Here is a 15,822-nt window from a genome sequence, read left to right as displayed (position 1 = left end):
AGTACCAGACAGTGCAACCTTCAGCAAGGTACTCCAAAACGTATCCATAACATAAAAGCCGGAAGATCAGTATTCAGTTTATATCAAGTACAAACAACCATACCCATACCTCTAATGTAATAAGTCCAGGCTAATTTCCTGCTTGAACCCTCCTCCCAAATGGGACGGTTGCTCTCCAAAAGTGTTTGAGGAAACTTGTGCATTTCCACTATGGTTGAATTCAACCTCTATCAGCCTCAGGTAGCATGGACGGCATTGAGGGACACTGGGAATTGTAGGTCACTGGGAATTGTAAGACACATGCTCTCCACCCCAGTCCATACAACATACAATTTATTATCAGGGAATTAAGTTTAACAACATATTAAAGTTAAGAAAATGTATTTAAAGACACCATTATGTTACACGAGATAGATTCCATTAGAAAAGCTATGCTGGCATTACTTTACAAAAGTAGCATTCTTACAGTTATAGATCTGGAACAGAAACAAGTATTTTCAGTCAATTAAACTTTCAAAATAAAAGTAACATCTTTTAACACACAAAAAGCCAATCTTAAATGTAGGAATAAGTCTTGTGCTGGAGAGACACAGAAAAAAATATTTTAATATACACATAAAAACAGGTATAGAAACAGGGTTGATAAATTAAGCTAACTATGTAGCTATGGAACAACTTTGTTTCCTTAAAAAACACATGAAACTGGAACATTTCAGGAATAGATTATAGCATTAGGATTTTTTTTCCTCTGAAGCTTCAAACATATCCTCAGTCTTCATCTATTTTCCATTTTGCAATTGGGGAAGATTCAACAAAGCTATTGTTTTTACCTATGATTATTATTAGAAGGAAAAATTAATGCCTCCTTCCCTTCAAACAACAGGGGATAATCTTATCTATTTTTCATTTCCTCAGTATCAAAATCTAAATTCTGCTTTCAGATTACATCATCTATGAAACCTGATTTATTTGCATTTCGCCCATCTCCTTAATCTCAACTTTCTCATATTTTCCAGTCCTCCATTTCCTCATAAACACAAACACAATAATCCCAATTAAAATAGCCACGAGAACCACCACAGCCACTGCTATAGCACCAATTTTCAGGAATTGCATTGAAAATTCTGGGGGGATTTCATCCACATAGTAAATGAGGACTTTTTCAATATCTAACAGTTCTCCTTTGACCGTGATATTAAATTTATTATCGGAGGCAAAGGGGGAGTCAAGTTTGATGTCTTTTTCAAAATAATAGGCTACATCTGCAATATCCACATCTCCGTTAGACTTCTGCGAAGCATTCTGTTTCAAATCAATTTTGATGAATGGGTGATCATATTCAATAGATGAGATGAAGCTTAGAGGAAGCTTGTACCGGTCATGAATGAGGTCCTGAAGACTGCTGGCTACTTCAGACTGGGAGAAGGGAGTTTTCCGCTCTTTGTGCTTGAGCTCAATGAAAATCCAGTTTGTTCTAACAAGCTCTTTGCATTGTATATTTTTATCACCCTTATCCGTTCTCCTGACCCCAGCACTGTTCACACACCAACAAGTATCTGTACGATTGCATTGCCTGGCTTTGAAGATGCCATCGTTTTCACAGACTGGATCGTATAGCCCATCATTGTCCAAAAATCCAGTTTCAGGCTTTGGAAACGCCTTGCCTATGGGAGCACTCACCTCTGCCTTCATAAGCAAACATTTAGATGTCAGGGTTGAACAGTTTACTTTGTGATTTGAACCCAGACTCTTGCAGACACAGTTGTTTTGCTGCATGGCACAGTACGTCCGTTTGTTGGTTGCACATGAGCAGCTATCCTCCTCTGCCGATGCAGCCACAACCATCAAAAGCAATACAATTCTGAAAGTAGCCTCCATAGGTTGGAGAAAGATGAGCAGAAGTTGGCTTTAGAAAAGAGCAGGTGAATACAGCAGCCTAAAGACAAGATCCATCCACAGCGAGAGCCTCCCAGTTTCTGTGTGACTGAATGCAACTCTTGCTTCCTCTCTTTGAAAATGAATGTCAGACCCACCCAATCAATTTAGTTGGTGACTCACAAAGAAAACAGGTCATAGGTCCAAAATCATACACCTTCTTCCATTAGGGTGTGGTAGCAACTCTCATTTCTTTCCTCCTACTAAATGAGGAAGTGCAGGATGCCAAAAACACAGAAACCAATATAACACAACTATAAGCTCTTTTGTGAATTCAAGCACACCTGCCTCGTGGGCTTAGGTAATAACATGCCGGGATACATATTAATGAAAAAACATATTGCATGCTGGCTGGGGAATTCTGGGAATTGAAGTCGTAAAATTGACAAGGTGGAGAGACACGAAGGTAGGCTCATATTGACTTCAGGACTCAGTACACACAATGGGCAGAACTGAGGGATGAAGAAAAAAACTGGCTCTCTTTCAAGTTTTTGAGGATTCCGTGGTTCTTGAGGGTCAATTCTTCTATGATTTAAGATGAACAGCCCTTTAGTTCTTCCACTAAACAGTGATAACCTTGCAAATACGTGATAGTTCAGAGGAGTGTTAAGGGGAATATTTGGTATCTCTTGAGATGATGCAAATGCTCCAGCCAGTTACATCTTCCTCTAATATGAAGTGGATTTTTGATGTCCCTGACAGAGTAATTTCACACAGCCTCTCCTTATTCCCTTAAAAAGTGTACCTCTGGCAAACACTGACATCTGAGTAGATGTCCACCAGGGAACCATGATTGACCAGTGCTCTATGGCAAATTGGGTTTTGGTTTGGCAGAATATGAGAAATGGCCTTTACAGTCAAATGGTATTTGGTGAAAGTTGCTCCCAGTCTCACTGACCTTTAATACCTTGCTCTTCTCTGAATCACAGAAGTGCAGCAAAGGGGACAAGGATTTTTTAACTATATATGTATATAGTTATCAAGGGAGGGATATTTCACACATTTCAGCTCCCTATGCAGAAAATATATTTCAGTCCTCTTCCTCTATCTTATAGCCTTCGTACTTCTCTGATGCATGTTGCTGATGTTAGTTATTGTTGCTCGTGTTAGTTATTTCCAGTAAGTTTTTAAAAATTGGATCCCAATGCTTTTTAAAACAGTTTATTTATTATTTGTTAAACAAATTTATATGCCCCCTCCAATTCACATGTAGGTGACTATTGCTTTGTCATAAGAACACCTACATATTCTTAAAAGCTGCAGTACTTGGCTTTGGGTGGGAATTTTTATTTTTACTGCAAACGTCCAGAGTTGCACTATAAGAAACCAGTCTTGTAATATTTTCATGTCACATATCAAAAACTTTAATTTGTGGCACTTGGATATGTGCTAAGATTTTGCTCTGGTAGTCTTTGAGATACTGCAGACTGAGAATCCTGTAATAAGCCAACCTTTGTCTCTGCACTTTTTACACACAAGTAATGATTAACTAAAGTACTTCAATTACACAGTTTCGGAGGTGTGTATGTGCTCATGTTACTCATTTATAGTAGCAAAAAGAAGAAACTTGTGGTACCTTAAAGAGTAATTAAAGTTGTTATTCTTTAAGTTGCCACAAGACACTTTCTTATTTTAATTATTCAGTTTGTGCTGTATTATGTCTGCCAACTGATTTGGGATAACTATCTCTGAAACCAGTATATTGTTTCCATTCTGTTCCTCAATAATTCTCCAATGCTACTCAACAAACACTATTGCTTGAGCTCTTTCTCCTCCAGGTGTTACTTCCTCCTACTCTTTTATTACTGCCAAAACATTCCTCAGTGTATCATTAGAAGTACTGGCTAGAAAACTGTGCGGCTCTCTGAAAGCATCAGGGGGAAAAAACAGGCAAAATTTGAAAGCAGCTTTCCCAAGCACTCAATGCAAAGCGACGGAATGCCAAGCTGGCTGAAAATGTTAGGCTCTGCAGAGTGCCAGGATGTCAAACAGATTTTGGGAGAGCAAACAACTTTCTTATTTCAGAAAAGAACTAAAGCATAGGAAAGAGATAATTGAAGGAGAATAAAAAGCAGGATATGATAATTTCCACTTTTATGAGAACTGGGTATCAGTTCATTTATTGTAGTATTTCTGTGCATGAAACAGAATACGATCAAATGCATGATAGTCCTCAACTTACAATAATTTGTTTAGTGATCTTCTGAGGTTGCAATGGCACTGAAAAAAGTGACTTATCACTATTTTTCACACTTTTGACCGTTGTAGTATCCCCATGGCCATGTGATCAAAAGTCAGGTGCTTGGCAAATGGTTCATGTTTATGATGGTTGTAGTGTCCCAGGGTCATGTGATTACCTTTTGCGACTTTCTGACCAGTAAAGTCAATTCATTTAACAACTGCAGTATTGACTTAGCAATGACGGAGATTCACTTAACAATTGTGACAAGAAAAGTCATAAAATGGGGCAAAATTCACTTGACAAATTCTCTCTTAGCATAATAAATTTTGGGGTCAATTGTGGTCATAAGTTGAGGACTAACTGTACTAGCAGAGATGTCTGCAAGAGCATAAAACACAGGTGTCCAACCTTGCATCATTAAGACTTAAGGACTTCAACTCCCAGAAATCCCCAAGGTTGGTATAGAAGAAATCAAGATGGTGGCTGTGACCATGGGATTGAAGCCCCACCCCCTTATGGGTATTACATAGAAGCCATGTGAAAAACATCTGGGCTTCAATCCCACAATCACAGCTGCCTTCTTGACTTTTTTGACTCACACACACACATACAGAGACAGATACAGACACACACACTGCAGGTGCTATGATTGTGGAATTATCTACAAAATATCCTCTGTCCTGAAAATTCCATGCAAACAGAATCCTAATATAGAAAGGAGGAAGAATTCTGCGCAGTAATAATTGCTGTGTTATTTTATGGGCTAATTTGTGCTTTTCCTGTGTATATTCATGTTTTCCCATGTACACATGGCATGCCTCTTACCCAGGATTACATGAATGACTCTTGTGAGCCCAGCCCCCTCTGTTTTGGTGTGCCCCTCCTGCCATAAAAATAATAATAGAATATTATAATGCATATAATGGAATAATAGAAACTTATATTTGTATCTGACTTTCAACATCTTCTTCGTGTTTGTACAGAAAAATGGGAACAGTATGTAGTAGAGGCATTATTTTGTAATAGTGATTTGTTGTTGCCAATTATGTCTGCCACCTCTGATTAAAGATACTAAATTTTAGTATTCACACTACTCTTAATTATGAATAAGTTGGTTGGTTTCGAGGTTCACATTTTGGGTCCAAAATGTAAATGTTACTTGCCTGTCTTATTAAAAAGCATAATTATAAGTAGATATTTGAAACGCATGAAAACCAACAACTTAATTTTTTATTTTTTTAAAAAAGTAATGACAGATATGGTGTCTGTTGTGCCTAAAAGAGATGTTGGTCCTGCACCCATCTGCTGTTTGGAAAGTGCTGTTTAACAACTCAAGTATAATGTTATAGCAGCAAAGCTTTTAACCACGAAGGGGCCACTTTGGATAAGATCTCTTCTATATATTAAAGTTGACTGAAACCTTCTGCTTTACTTAGTCTCAGCTCTCCAACAACATCTGAGTATAAATAACATTAGCTTTCATTCCATAATTACTACAAAGATTAAAGGTGGGTAGGCAGGCAGGCCGGCAGGCAGGCAGACAGATCGATTGATCATTATATTGGGTGGTTTCCTATCCCACAGATTTCCAGGCCACCTCAGGCAAACCAAAAACACAAACCAAATCATACAATGAAACTATCAAGTTAAATCCAACATTGGCCCAGAACGAATGCAAAAGATGCATGGGGGAGGGAAAAATATTGTAGATTAATTCTATCAGAATAACAACACAATAATCCATCACTGTCAGAAGAAGCTAACATAATAATTCTGATCAGCCTTGAGATAAAGAAAATTACTTTGGCTTTTTTAAAGAAAAAGCATGCACTCAAAGCTTTTTACAAAAGCATCGTAATTAGTATTAATTCATCCTCTGACCTATGTAGAACCAGGAAGACTACGCAAGCAGTATCTCATCCGTAGAAAAGATGTTACTTTACAAATGTTGAGGGAAACAAGAGGAGCACAGAAGCTTGTCACCTATTCATTTAAATTCTCCTGTAATCTGTCAATTACTTTGTATTTTTAAGACAATATACGGACTGTAAAGCTTTCCAGCAGGCATCTGCAACTGAATCAAGAGGACACATCTTTCCGTAAATGCTTGTTTTAACGTGATACCATGCTGATTTTCCACAGCTGTTCCATTTGCACGAATCTATCCAAGAAAATTGTCTCCATAAGGTTCTTGTTGCCTGTTTTTCAGGACAACGGGTGGGGTCTAGAGATTGATGGCTTGGCATCTATTTATCTTGCTTTTCATGAGTTATTTAATAATGGGTCAAAAGCAATAAGGAACCATCCTTCATTGGAAAAGACAACTGGTTAAGTAAGTCCTTATTTCCATATATTTACATGGATTAAGGATTGCACCATTTATTTAGCTGTGCAATTTATCCTTGCTTCAGTCGAGAGAGACTTTAGGAGTTTAAAGATATTTTTTTTAATAACCTAATGAAAATAATAACATAGCATCATAATGTATTACATTATTGCCTTAAGTACTACCTCTAGCCCTCATTGCTCTATAGAAGTCTCAAACTGAAGGCCTGTGGGCTGGATGCATCATGCACAGGCCACACCCACCCTGGCTCCACAAAGACAAAAAAACTTAGTGATACGTTACATGATGCGATCGAATTTGAACCGTGTGCCATAGCTACTCCTGAAGGGCGTTCCAGAAAACCCAGGTTTTTACTAACCTCTGGAAGATCCTAAGAGTAGGGACCAGCCTCACCTCAGGGGGCTGATCCAGAGCCAGGATATGGGAATTTTCAAAAAAAAAAAAAAAAAGCTTGCTGCTTCATTTTTAGGCAGCCCTATAGAATTATCTAGAGGTAAAATAGGCAGCCTATAAATGTTATGAATAAATAAATAAGTAAATAAATCCATGTTTGGAACTTATCTAATCATCTTAGTTCTTAGAAATGGTCTTCTTTATTAAATAATATTGCAGGAGAGGCAAAGGAGACATTAGTGAGCACACAAACTGGAATTCAGTGTTTCAGATCTCACCATGGACGCATAAGTACATATGGATGCATGTAAGTATTAAAAAAATCTGGAATATATGGGTTTCACAGGGTCTCCTCAAAACAATTTATGGGACTAATACAGAAAATTTATTCTGCATACAGCTTCCTAACATTTTCATTCTTCTTTCCAGAACTTCCTAATCAAAATAAAGATTCATGTTCAAATAAAGACTTTCCTCCATTATTTCTCTGTGGTAGATAACAAGATGCTTAACAGTTGAGCCCCTCTCTTGATAAGGAAGTATACCTGAATTGGTTTACAGCACAAACAACTTGATAATTTCAGTCACAACCATAGTTGTTCTGAACCACTAATTTCTATCCAGGAGATTGAAACTGAATACCAGTTTCAAATTCAGGATTTTCGCACAACTCTAACATTTGCGTAGACTTCAATGTCTTTGCTTTCTTCCTCTTGCTTTAGAGTTATCTTGCAGTGCTACATAGAACTCTTTAAAGCTCTTCTGTACTGCTGGGCTAAAAGTCTAGGTGTCCAATCTTGGCAACTTTAAGACTTGTGGACTTCAGTTCCCAGAATTCCCATCAGGCATGCTTGAAATCCACAGGTGCTAAAGTTGCCCAATTGGATCCCTCTCGTATAGAACATGTAGCCTTAGTGCATACACATATCAGATTTCTGAAAAAGAACAACACTGACATTTAGAATATTTTTTTTGTATGGCCTGCTCCAGTGGTGGGCTGAACTGGTAGTGGTTTGGCGGCTGGGTTGCTGGAACCAGCAGCAACCCAGACCTGCCATGGCCCAGAACTGGTTCTCCGGGCGGCGCCATACGTGCTGCCATCTTGTTTTTTTGCTTCTGCGCAGAACATTTTTTATTATACTGCACATGCACACGCAGCGCGCTCATAAGCGAACCGGCAGCAGTGCCTGCCAGAACCCACCCCTGGGCTGCTCCTCTGAGCTACCAGTTTAATTACTTACCCAATAATTCCAGGATGAATCAGCTAAATTTTATCTTCCCTTTTGGCCAAAAGTAACTTGAGAATCTGCCATCACATGTTTTTGATTTGCCCTTTTATAAAACCAGATGCCATTTCCCAGATCTACTTTACCAACTGGCATCATATCATGTTCTATTGACATATTCCTTTCCTACTTTTTCCTTTTCCTCCCTATTTTCATTTCTCATTTATGCTGGGTCACAGCCATTTAGGTGAGTTACCAAGTTTTGTTTAATGTTCATATTTACATCCTGTGTCTCATTCAATCTAAACTTTTACTCCTGGTAACTGAACTATTTGAGCTGAATCTTTATCCCATCCCTTGAGTTAAAAAAATTAATCATTATCTACGGTAGATAGAAATTGTGGGGATTGTATGGAAGAATTTGATGGAAAGCTGACCACTTTAATAATTATGAATTGCAAGGATGGAATCCTGTATCCTTCAGACATTTGTGTTGTCTGTTGTGAGCAGTCAAGCTGTCCTCAGAAACATCAGGAAGGTCATGTTATCTATCCCTTGATAATGTCCCCTTTCTGGGAAAGCAAGTTGTCTTGGAGAGACAAAAATAAACCTGCCCCAGCTTTTCAATGGTGGTACCATCCCTTTAAAGCATGTTCAGGAAAGTTTCCCTTTCAACTTGTCTTGTTTCTTCTACTCATTAAAAGCAATCATGGGAAATCCCTTGACATTGATTTTCTACTTGGTCCACTATGCTTTTTCCATGGATTCAAAGCTCTCATCCAGAACCAAACAAACGGATGAAGATTTCAACCTCCGACAGACTGCAGGTAATCCCTTCTTTTTATCTCTTCCCTCCAACTCCACAAAAGTATCTTTTTGTGTAAGAAAAGAGCTCTCTCTCTGATGTTATAGTTTGCATGAAAATGTCAGAAAAGGCTTATGCTCAGGTCTTTGGAGACCAGGTCAGAGTTCACTTCTGTCAGACTGACTGCTGGGCAGTTGAATGGGAAGTACATCAACATCATTGCCTATCTAACAAAATGAAACATAATGTAGGGAAAAGAAAGATACTGGTACAGATTAGGTGAAATTTGATTCAACAGCACTAACTGCAAGATGGATCTTGGAGTGCTAGTGGACAATTACTTAAATATGAGCAAACGTCAAAAAGGCCAACATAGTCCTAGCCTGCATTAGTAGCTCTTTATAGGACCTTGGTAAGACTACACTTGAAATATTGCATCCAGTTTTCGTCACAATATATAAAAAATGTTGAGACTCTGGAAAGAGTGCAGAGAAAAGTAACAAAGATGATTAGGGAGATGGGGGCTAGAACAGGTGCAGGAATTGGGCATGAGGACTAGAGGTGTTAGGATAGCAGTGTTCCAATACTTGAGGGGCTGCCACAAAGAAGAGAGGCCAACATATCTATCAAAGCACAAGGCAAGGCCACCAATAGTTGGAAACTAACCAAGGAGAGAAGCAACCTAGAGCTAAGGAGAAAATTATTGATGAGAATAAGCCAGTGGAATAGTTTGCCTTCAGAAATTGTGAGGGCTCCATCATTGGAGGCTTTTAAAGAGACACTAGACTGTCATTTGTCTGGAATGGTATAGGGTAGTGATGGCTAACCTTTTTGTCATCACATGCCAAAACCCATAATGCAATGTGCACGCAACCCTCCCATCCCCACACATGCATGGACGCCCGTGCACCCCACCCTGTGCATGTGACCCCCCCCATGGATGCACATGAACCCCCACACATCTCCTGCATGTGGCCCACCCCCACGCATGTGTGTCAGAGACCCAAAAACCAGCTGGCCAGTGGGAGGTTCTCATGCATGCAGTGGAGCTGAGCTGGGGTGACAGCTCGTGTGATTGCAGAGGGGGCTCGCCATTTTGGGTGTAGGATCTTTTGCTTGAGCAGGAGTTTGGACTAGAAGACCTCCAAGGTCCCTTCCAACTCTTGCTATTCTGTAAGATCAGTTCCAGTAAGGACAGACTTTCTACTGATTAGGGTGCTATTCCTATGGGTGGTAGCAAACCCTCAACCTTATGCCTGAATTGTTTCCTATTCTAAGAAGCCAGAGGAAAACTAGCAATATGACCACATTAATCAAGGCATGTGTTTCAGTGCAGTATGTAAACAAAGCTTTTGATTAGAAATTACTTGTGGAGCTTTAGATGCTAGGTAGAGAATGTCAAGTATATTATAGCTATATTCACATAACAGCTGCTATATTCCGGCTTTCCAATTAATCAAGAAATGGTGTAGGATATGCAAAATATTTCCCATTCAAAAAATTCCCTTTCCAGTTCAAACAGTTCCATCCCAAAGTGAAAAGCAAGTTTCATATAGTACAACACGAAACAAGTTATTTTAGTCATTTTTAAAAATAGTGTCAAGCTCCCAAATTAACTGAATCAGGCCATTTTGTTCTTACCAGCTTTTGCAGGAAGCTTAGTATAAAGCAAAAAGGTGAAATCGACAGAACAATTTCTTTTAAGGCTTTTTCTGACCCAACATCCATTTCACAAAAAATAAAATGATGATGCTCGCTTACAATTGTCAAGTCAGCTACTTCTCACAAAGGGGGGGGGGGGGGACACACCAACCACTTACAAGAAAATGCCAATTTCACTAGAGCAAACAGGAGACATTTGGAGAAATATAGCACAACCACCATTTTTAAAAAATATCAGTGTTGCATCCAGGTGTATGCTTTCCTAAAAAGTTTTTCTGCTGACAGTACAGATTCTTCCTTCACATAGCCTCAAAATCTATTGTGATGGCTCCTCCAAACATTAAGGACAGATTTTGACAGCTGGGGAGGTGAGGGAGAAAGGGAAAATCAGTTTCATTAGTAGTCTGCTACAGCAAGATGACGACTTCCACCCCATGTAAAACACACCAAATATGTACACACACTGCCTATAGTCATGATGGCAAACTTATGGCACTCGTGCCAGAGGCAGTACGTGTGGGCACGGGAGCTGTCGCCCCAGCTCAGCTCTGCCACTTGCGTGCCTACCAGCCTCCCACTGGCCAGCTGGTCTTCAGGTCTCTACTGTGCATGTGCAGGGCACATGTGTGTGTGGGGGGGGGGGGGCACACACACATTGCATTTTGGGGATTCGGCACTTTTTGGGCACTCAGTTCAGAAAAGATTAGCCATCACTGGCCTCTAGCAATCTCTCACTGCAAAAAGCTCTTTGCCCAACTCTATTTATCCCATAAATATGTGCTCTGCTTGTTTTTTGTACAACATGTTTTAAAGGAAAATGCTGGCTGTAGCCATTCAACTTAAAAAAACAAAACTTCTACAGGCCGAAGATGTTTTTGCAAATTAAAAATAGCAGAGACCACCGACTGACACGTCACCTGCATATCCCAACTCTCCTGTTTTTAATTTTGTTTTAAATAAGAGGCAGTAGCAGTCCAATGGTTTAAGCTTTAAGCTGCCTTTTTTTTCTCAGAATGAGTTGTGGGAATAGTGAAATCCCAATCCCATTATTCAAATTTCTATGATGTGGAAAAGTGAGATTTCTGGAGCAGGTTCCTCCCAGCTATATGGTTTTATAAAATAGTGTTTTTGTTTAGTTAAATTCTGGGTAATTAGAAAAGAGTGCAGTACTATTCTCTAAACCCCAAAGGAGTTTATTAGGCATCAGTTGTTTCATAGCACCCTCTAGTGGCTTTGTCCCAAGTTTGAAGCACGATCAATTACGGCCTTTATGGGCAATAACTATTCTGCAGCAAGTTATAAAGTCTCCATGAAAAGTCATTATAAACAAGTTGTTTCCAATTACAGCACACGTTTACTCAGGCACCCATTTTTAATGCCCAGTGATAACTTCTTTACGCAATATTTATACATGATGAATAGTTAACAGGTTTTCTTTTTTTTTAATCCAAATTTTGCAGCATGTGCCGCTAGAAACCTACAATTGTGCTTTTAAGAGTACATTTGCAATTGACAGCATAAGCCAGGGCTGATGGAACTGCTTTGCCCCACAGCTCTGAAATGCAATCCTACGAGTCAAACACAAAGAAACCTACCATGTATTATGTTTCTTTTATATGAAAAGTTTCCCTTTAGGCCAATTTGAAAAAAAGGAAATCTTTTAAGTATCTTCACACCATTAAGAAGATACAACATTGCCAGGAAAAGCCCTTTCCATTATTTGAGTGGTTAATTCCTTCCACTTCATCATAAAACTGCACACGCAATGGGCAAATATACCTTTTACATGAAAGTAAAGTAGTTCAGTCATTCTTTCTGTACAAAGGCTCGCTATTTACAACATTTGTTACACACAATATAAATGTAAACATTTTTTCAATAAAATTATGTTGCAATGACTGCAAATTCCATATATATATTGGGAGGTTTTTCTTTCCTTCTAGAAATCAGTGGTTTCAGTGCCATGCTAGGGTCTCAGTAGGATCACATACAAGCCATTATATCACATGCAACTTGATTGACATAATAGCCTGGGGACGGAACAAATGTATGGATTAGACTTCATATCAAAGCAACTCTATATGGCACGGTATGATATGAGAGCCTTACATGCAATTAACTAAATCAAATATATGCTGAGAAAGCGCTATAAATTCACGACTCAGCAGTACTTGCACAATTTGCACACCACCATAATCACAATTGAAGGAACTTGGCTTCACAATGGAACAAGAAAGGCTAGGGTGAGAATACAGCACATTAGCCTGGAGATGATGTTCAGGTTAAAAAGAAATAGATCTGTAAAGTCATTTTGCAGCTTTCGATTATGCCTTTAGACATAGTATTTCTCCCTTGTATTATATCTGCATTTTATGTTGTGGGTTTAGAACTTGGACAAGAATTGGGGGTTGTTTTGGAGGGGTTTTGGGTATCTTTTCTCAGATCCATACCATTAAGAACATCCTATTCTATAGACATACTAAATTCCACAAACCTGTTTCTGTTCAATTCAGTTCCACACAATGTGGTGCAAAGATAAACCCAATCTTAATTTCCCCTTCAAATACTGTCGGCATGGATCAACAACCGAGAAATGAAAGGTTGAGAATATACATAATTCTGATGCATTTTTAAACTGATTGCTGCCTTTTCAGAAGGATATGGTAAAGCTTATTTTATAAAATATGGCATTAGCTTGATGTCTTATGGAGATTCTGTCATCCAGATCATGGTTGTACCAAAAGTGCTTTTTCAAGAGGCAACTGGACTTTCTGGTTTTTCTTTGAAGATGTTTCACTTCTCATTCAAGAAGCTCCTTGGACTTCCGGGGCGGGACTTTGCCGTTGGCAGCGGCTTAATGGAGCTGCCCCCAGATCCCTGGCTCGTTATCTGCCTAAACACCTAGCAGATACCTCATTCTTCAGGCAAGAAGATTGCAGAGAGAGATCCAGCTGGTAAGAGCTTTCTTTGAAGTTTGCAGCTTTTTTTTTTGCTGCGAACAGAAAGGGGGAGACAATCAAAGCCGAGTCATGCTCCGGCCAGAAATCTCGGCTGTTCTAACAGCACAAGGCAAAGAAACCCCTCTTAGGACAATTTTTTGAGACATTTATCTGAAACTAATACAAGCAGAGCCTGTACCTGAGAACTTTATTTGCTTTTTCTAGAAAAAATCCTAGCTTCAGTTTAATAAAAGCTTCCTTTGTGCAACTGCTCCCAAGATGGCGTTTCTGTACCCTCCGCACTTGTAATAATGGTACATTCCTACTTCCCTGGCAAGGAATCAAAGGAATAGCCTCCCATTAATTAATTAGCTCCACTTCTCTGAAGATTTTTTCTTATCAACTTCTAAAAGTTTTCAAAGACTCTTTGCTATGATAGAGACATTCCAAACAGAGGTTTTCTTTTTTCTTTTTGCTGAATTGTTTTGGTGTAATGCCAGTCTTTTGAAACCTTCCGTAAACTCTCTCCGAAAATTGCTTTGTTATACTGCTCTTTTCTGAAACCTTTTGAAAAACTTCTAAGAACAAATAAAGGGGGACTTAATACTTTCTTCTCTCGCAAGCTACATAACGGGCCAGCAGAGTTTGAATAATTGCTGAATAATTGTTTGAAGAAAAGAAATAATGGCATCAAAATCAAAGTCGGGGAGACGTTCTTTTAGGAATACACCTCACGCACCTGGCACAAAGTTGCAGCTTTCATCCTCTACGCCCCCTACTGGAGACTTGATAACGAAAGAGTTTTTTCTTGAGACTCTTAGAGAATTTAGAGAGGAGATAAAGAAATTTAATGCAGACTTATGTGATAAGCTTGATACTAGGATTGCCAAAACAAAGGACGATATGGTGGGACTTGTAACTGTACTGACAGAATACGTTGATGGAATGGAAGATAAGCTAGAGGTACTTGAGGAAGCCAACACTAACTTGACATCCAAAATTGAAGTGATGCAACAAAAAGTTGACAACGCAGAAAAATAAATTGTTATGATACACTATAAACAGATGGAGCTTACATTAAGAGTCAGGGGGTTGCGTGAAAACGAACAGGAGAATCTGAAGCAGATTTTCTCAGAGGCCTTTAATCGTCTGGTGGGAAGACCGGGAATTAACTTTGACTGGCAGATCGAAAAAATTTATCACATTAACCCTTGGGCGGCAAAACAGAGACAACTTCCTCGAGATGTAATTATATATTTTACTACAAGAGAGTCTAGAAATGTGATACTACAAGAGTCTTATAATACCAGGCTACAAATTGGCGGAGAGGATTTGATTGTTTTGAAGGAAATACCACCCCAAATGCTAAGGGCCAGGAGAGATTATGCTTTTCTAGTGAAAGAACTCAGAAACCGCCAGATACAGTACAGGTGGGATGTGCCATTTGGTATTATAATTACATTTGATAAGCAAAAATATCGTCTCAACTCTGTATGGGAAGCCCGAGATTTCTATCACAAGACCCTGAAGGTGGGACACCCTGAATCATCTGGATCTGGAGAAAGACTACGAGAAGGACAAGATAAACAGCAAATTATACAATTACAAGACAGAAAGCACCATTTCCTCCTTCCGGAAGGGCAAGGGACCAGAGAACAAGGACCTTGCCGTACGACTACCAGACGAATGGGAAAACAAGGCAGATTGCAACAACCTCAATAATCATCGGCCATTGATCAAGGAGTTATGTCTGAACTCTTTACAGAAGAGAAAGAAAATAGTTTACTATCTCAAACAGTTCAAGAATGATATAACTTGTTTGCAAGAAATTCATATTAAATTAACTGATCCAGAATATCTGTTCAACCTCGAACTTGGTCAACACTTTGAGACCTCTGTTACGCAGGAGAAAAATGGTATAGTTGTATACTTAAGAAAAGACATTAAGGCTGAATGAACTGAAGCAGATCCCTTTGGAAGATATATCGCATTAGACTTAATTCTAGAAGGGAAAAAGACTTGATGGATAACTTTGAATTTTATACAAATCACTAATGATTTATCTTCTAGGGTGAAGAAGACAAAGATTGCGGCGAGGGTTCTCTTGGATCATAACCCAGTCTGGACGGAATTGGGAAGGGTAGTGCAGGCAAGAAGGTCTTGGAGGCCGAATGGGAGTTTATTTTGATATGAAAAGAATATTAATGATTGTAAAAAAAACAAAAAACTGCTATCTGAATACTTTGTTTTGAATATGAATAAGGGTATATTCAGGGAATTTGTAGGAGATGTAAGTAAAGCATATATGAGAGGAGTATTCATGAATACAAAAA

At 38.9% G+C, this 15,822-nt stretch overlaps 1 protein-coding gene across 1 annotated transcript; it reads right to left on the bottom strand.

Moving 5' to 3' along the window:
- Positions 1–315: 315 nt before the first annotated feature.
- On the bottom strand, positions 316–2,223 carry TACSTD2 (tumor associated calcium signal transducer 2). The gene has a single exon (XM_014072210.2). It carries the CDS (start codon positions 1,876–1,878, stop codon positions 952–954), a length of 927 nt encoding a protein of 308 aa, XP_013927685.2. The 5' UTR covers positions 1,879–2,223; the 3' UTR covers positions 316–951.
- Positions 2,224–15,822: the final 13,599 nt, after the last annotated feature.

This window comes from Thamnophis sirtalis, unplaced genomic scaffold (genome assembly GCF_051295495.1).
Source record: "Thamnophis sirtalis isolate CommonGarterSnake01/CBP01778 unplaced genomic scaffold, rThaSir2_p1.2 scaffold_7, whole genome shotgun sequence".
NCBI classification, from domain to species: domain Eukaryota; kingdom Metazoa; phylum Chordata; class Lepidosauria; order Squamata; family Natricidae; genus Thamnophis; species Thamnophis sirtalis.
Note: the sequence above shows the minus strand (reverse complement) of the source record. Positions and strands in the feature narration are given on the sequence as shown.

Coding starts and splice junctions, on each gene's coding strand:
- TACSTD2 (XM_014072210.2), bottom strand. CDS start 1,878: ATGGAGGCTACTTTCAGAATTGTATTGCTTTTGATGGTTGTGGCTGCA.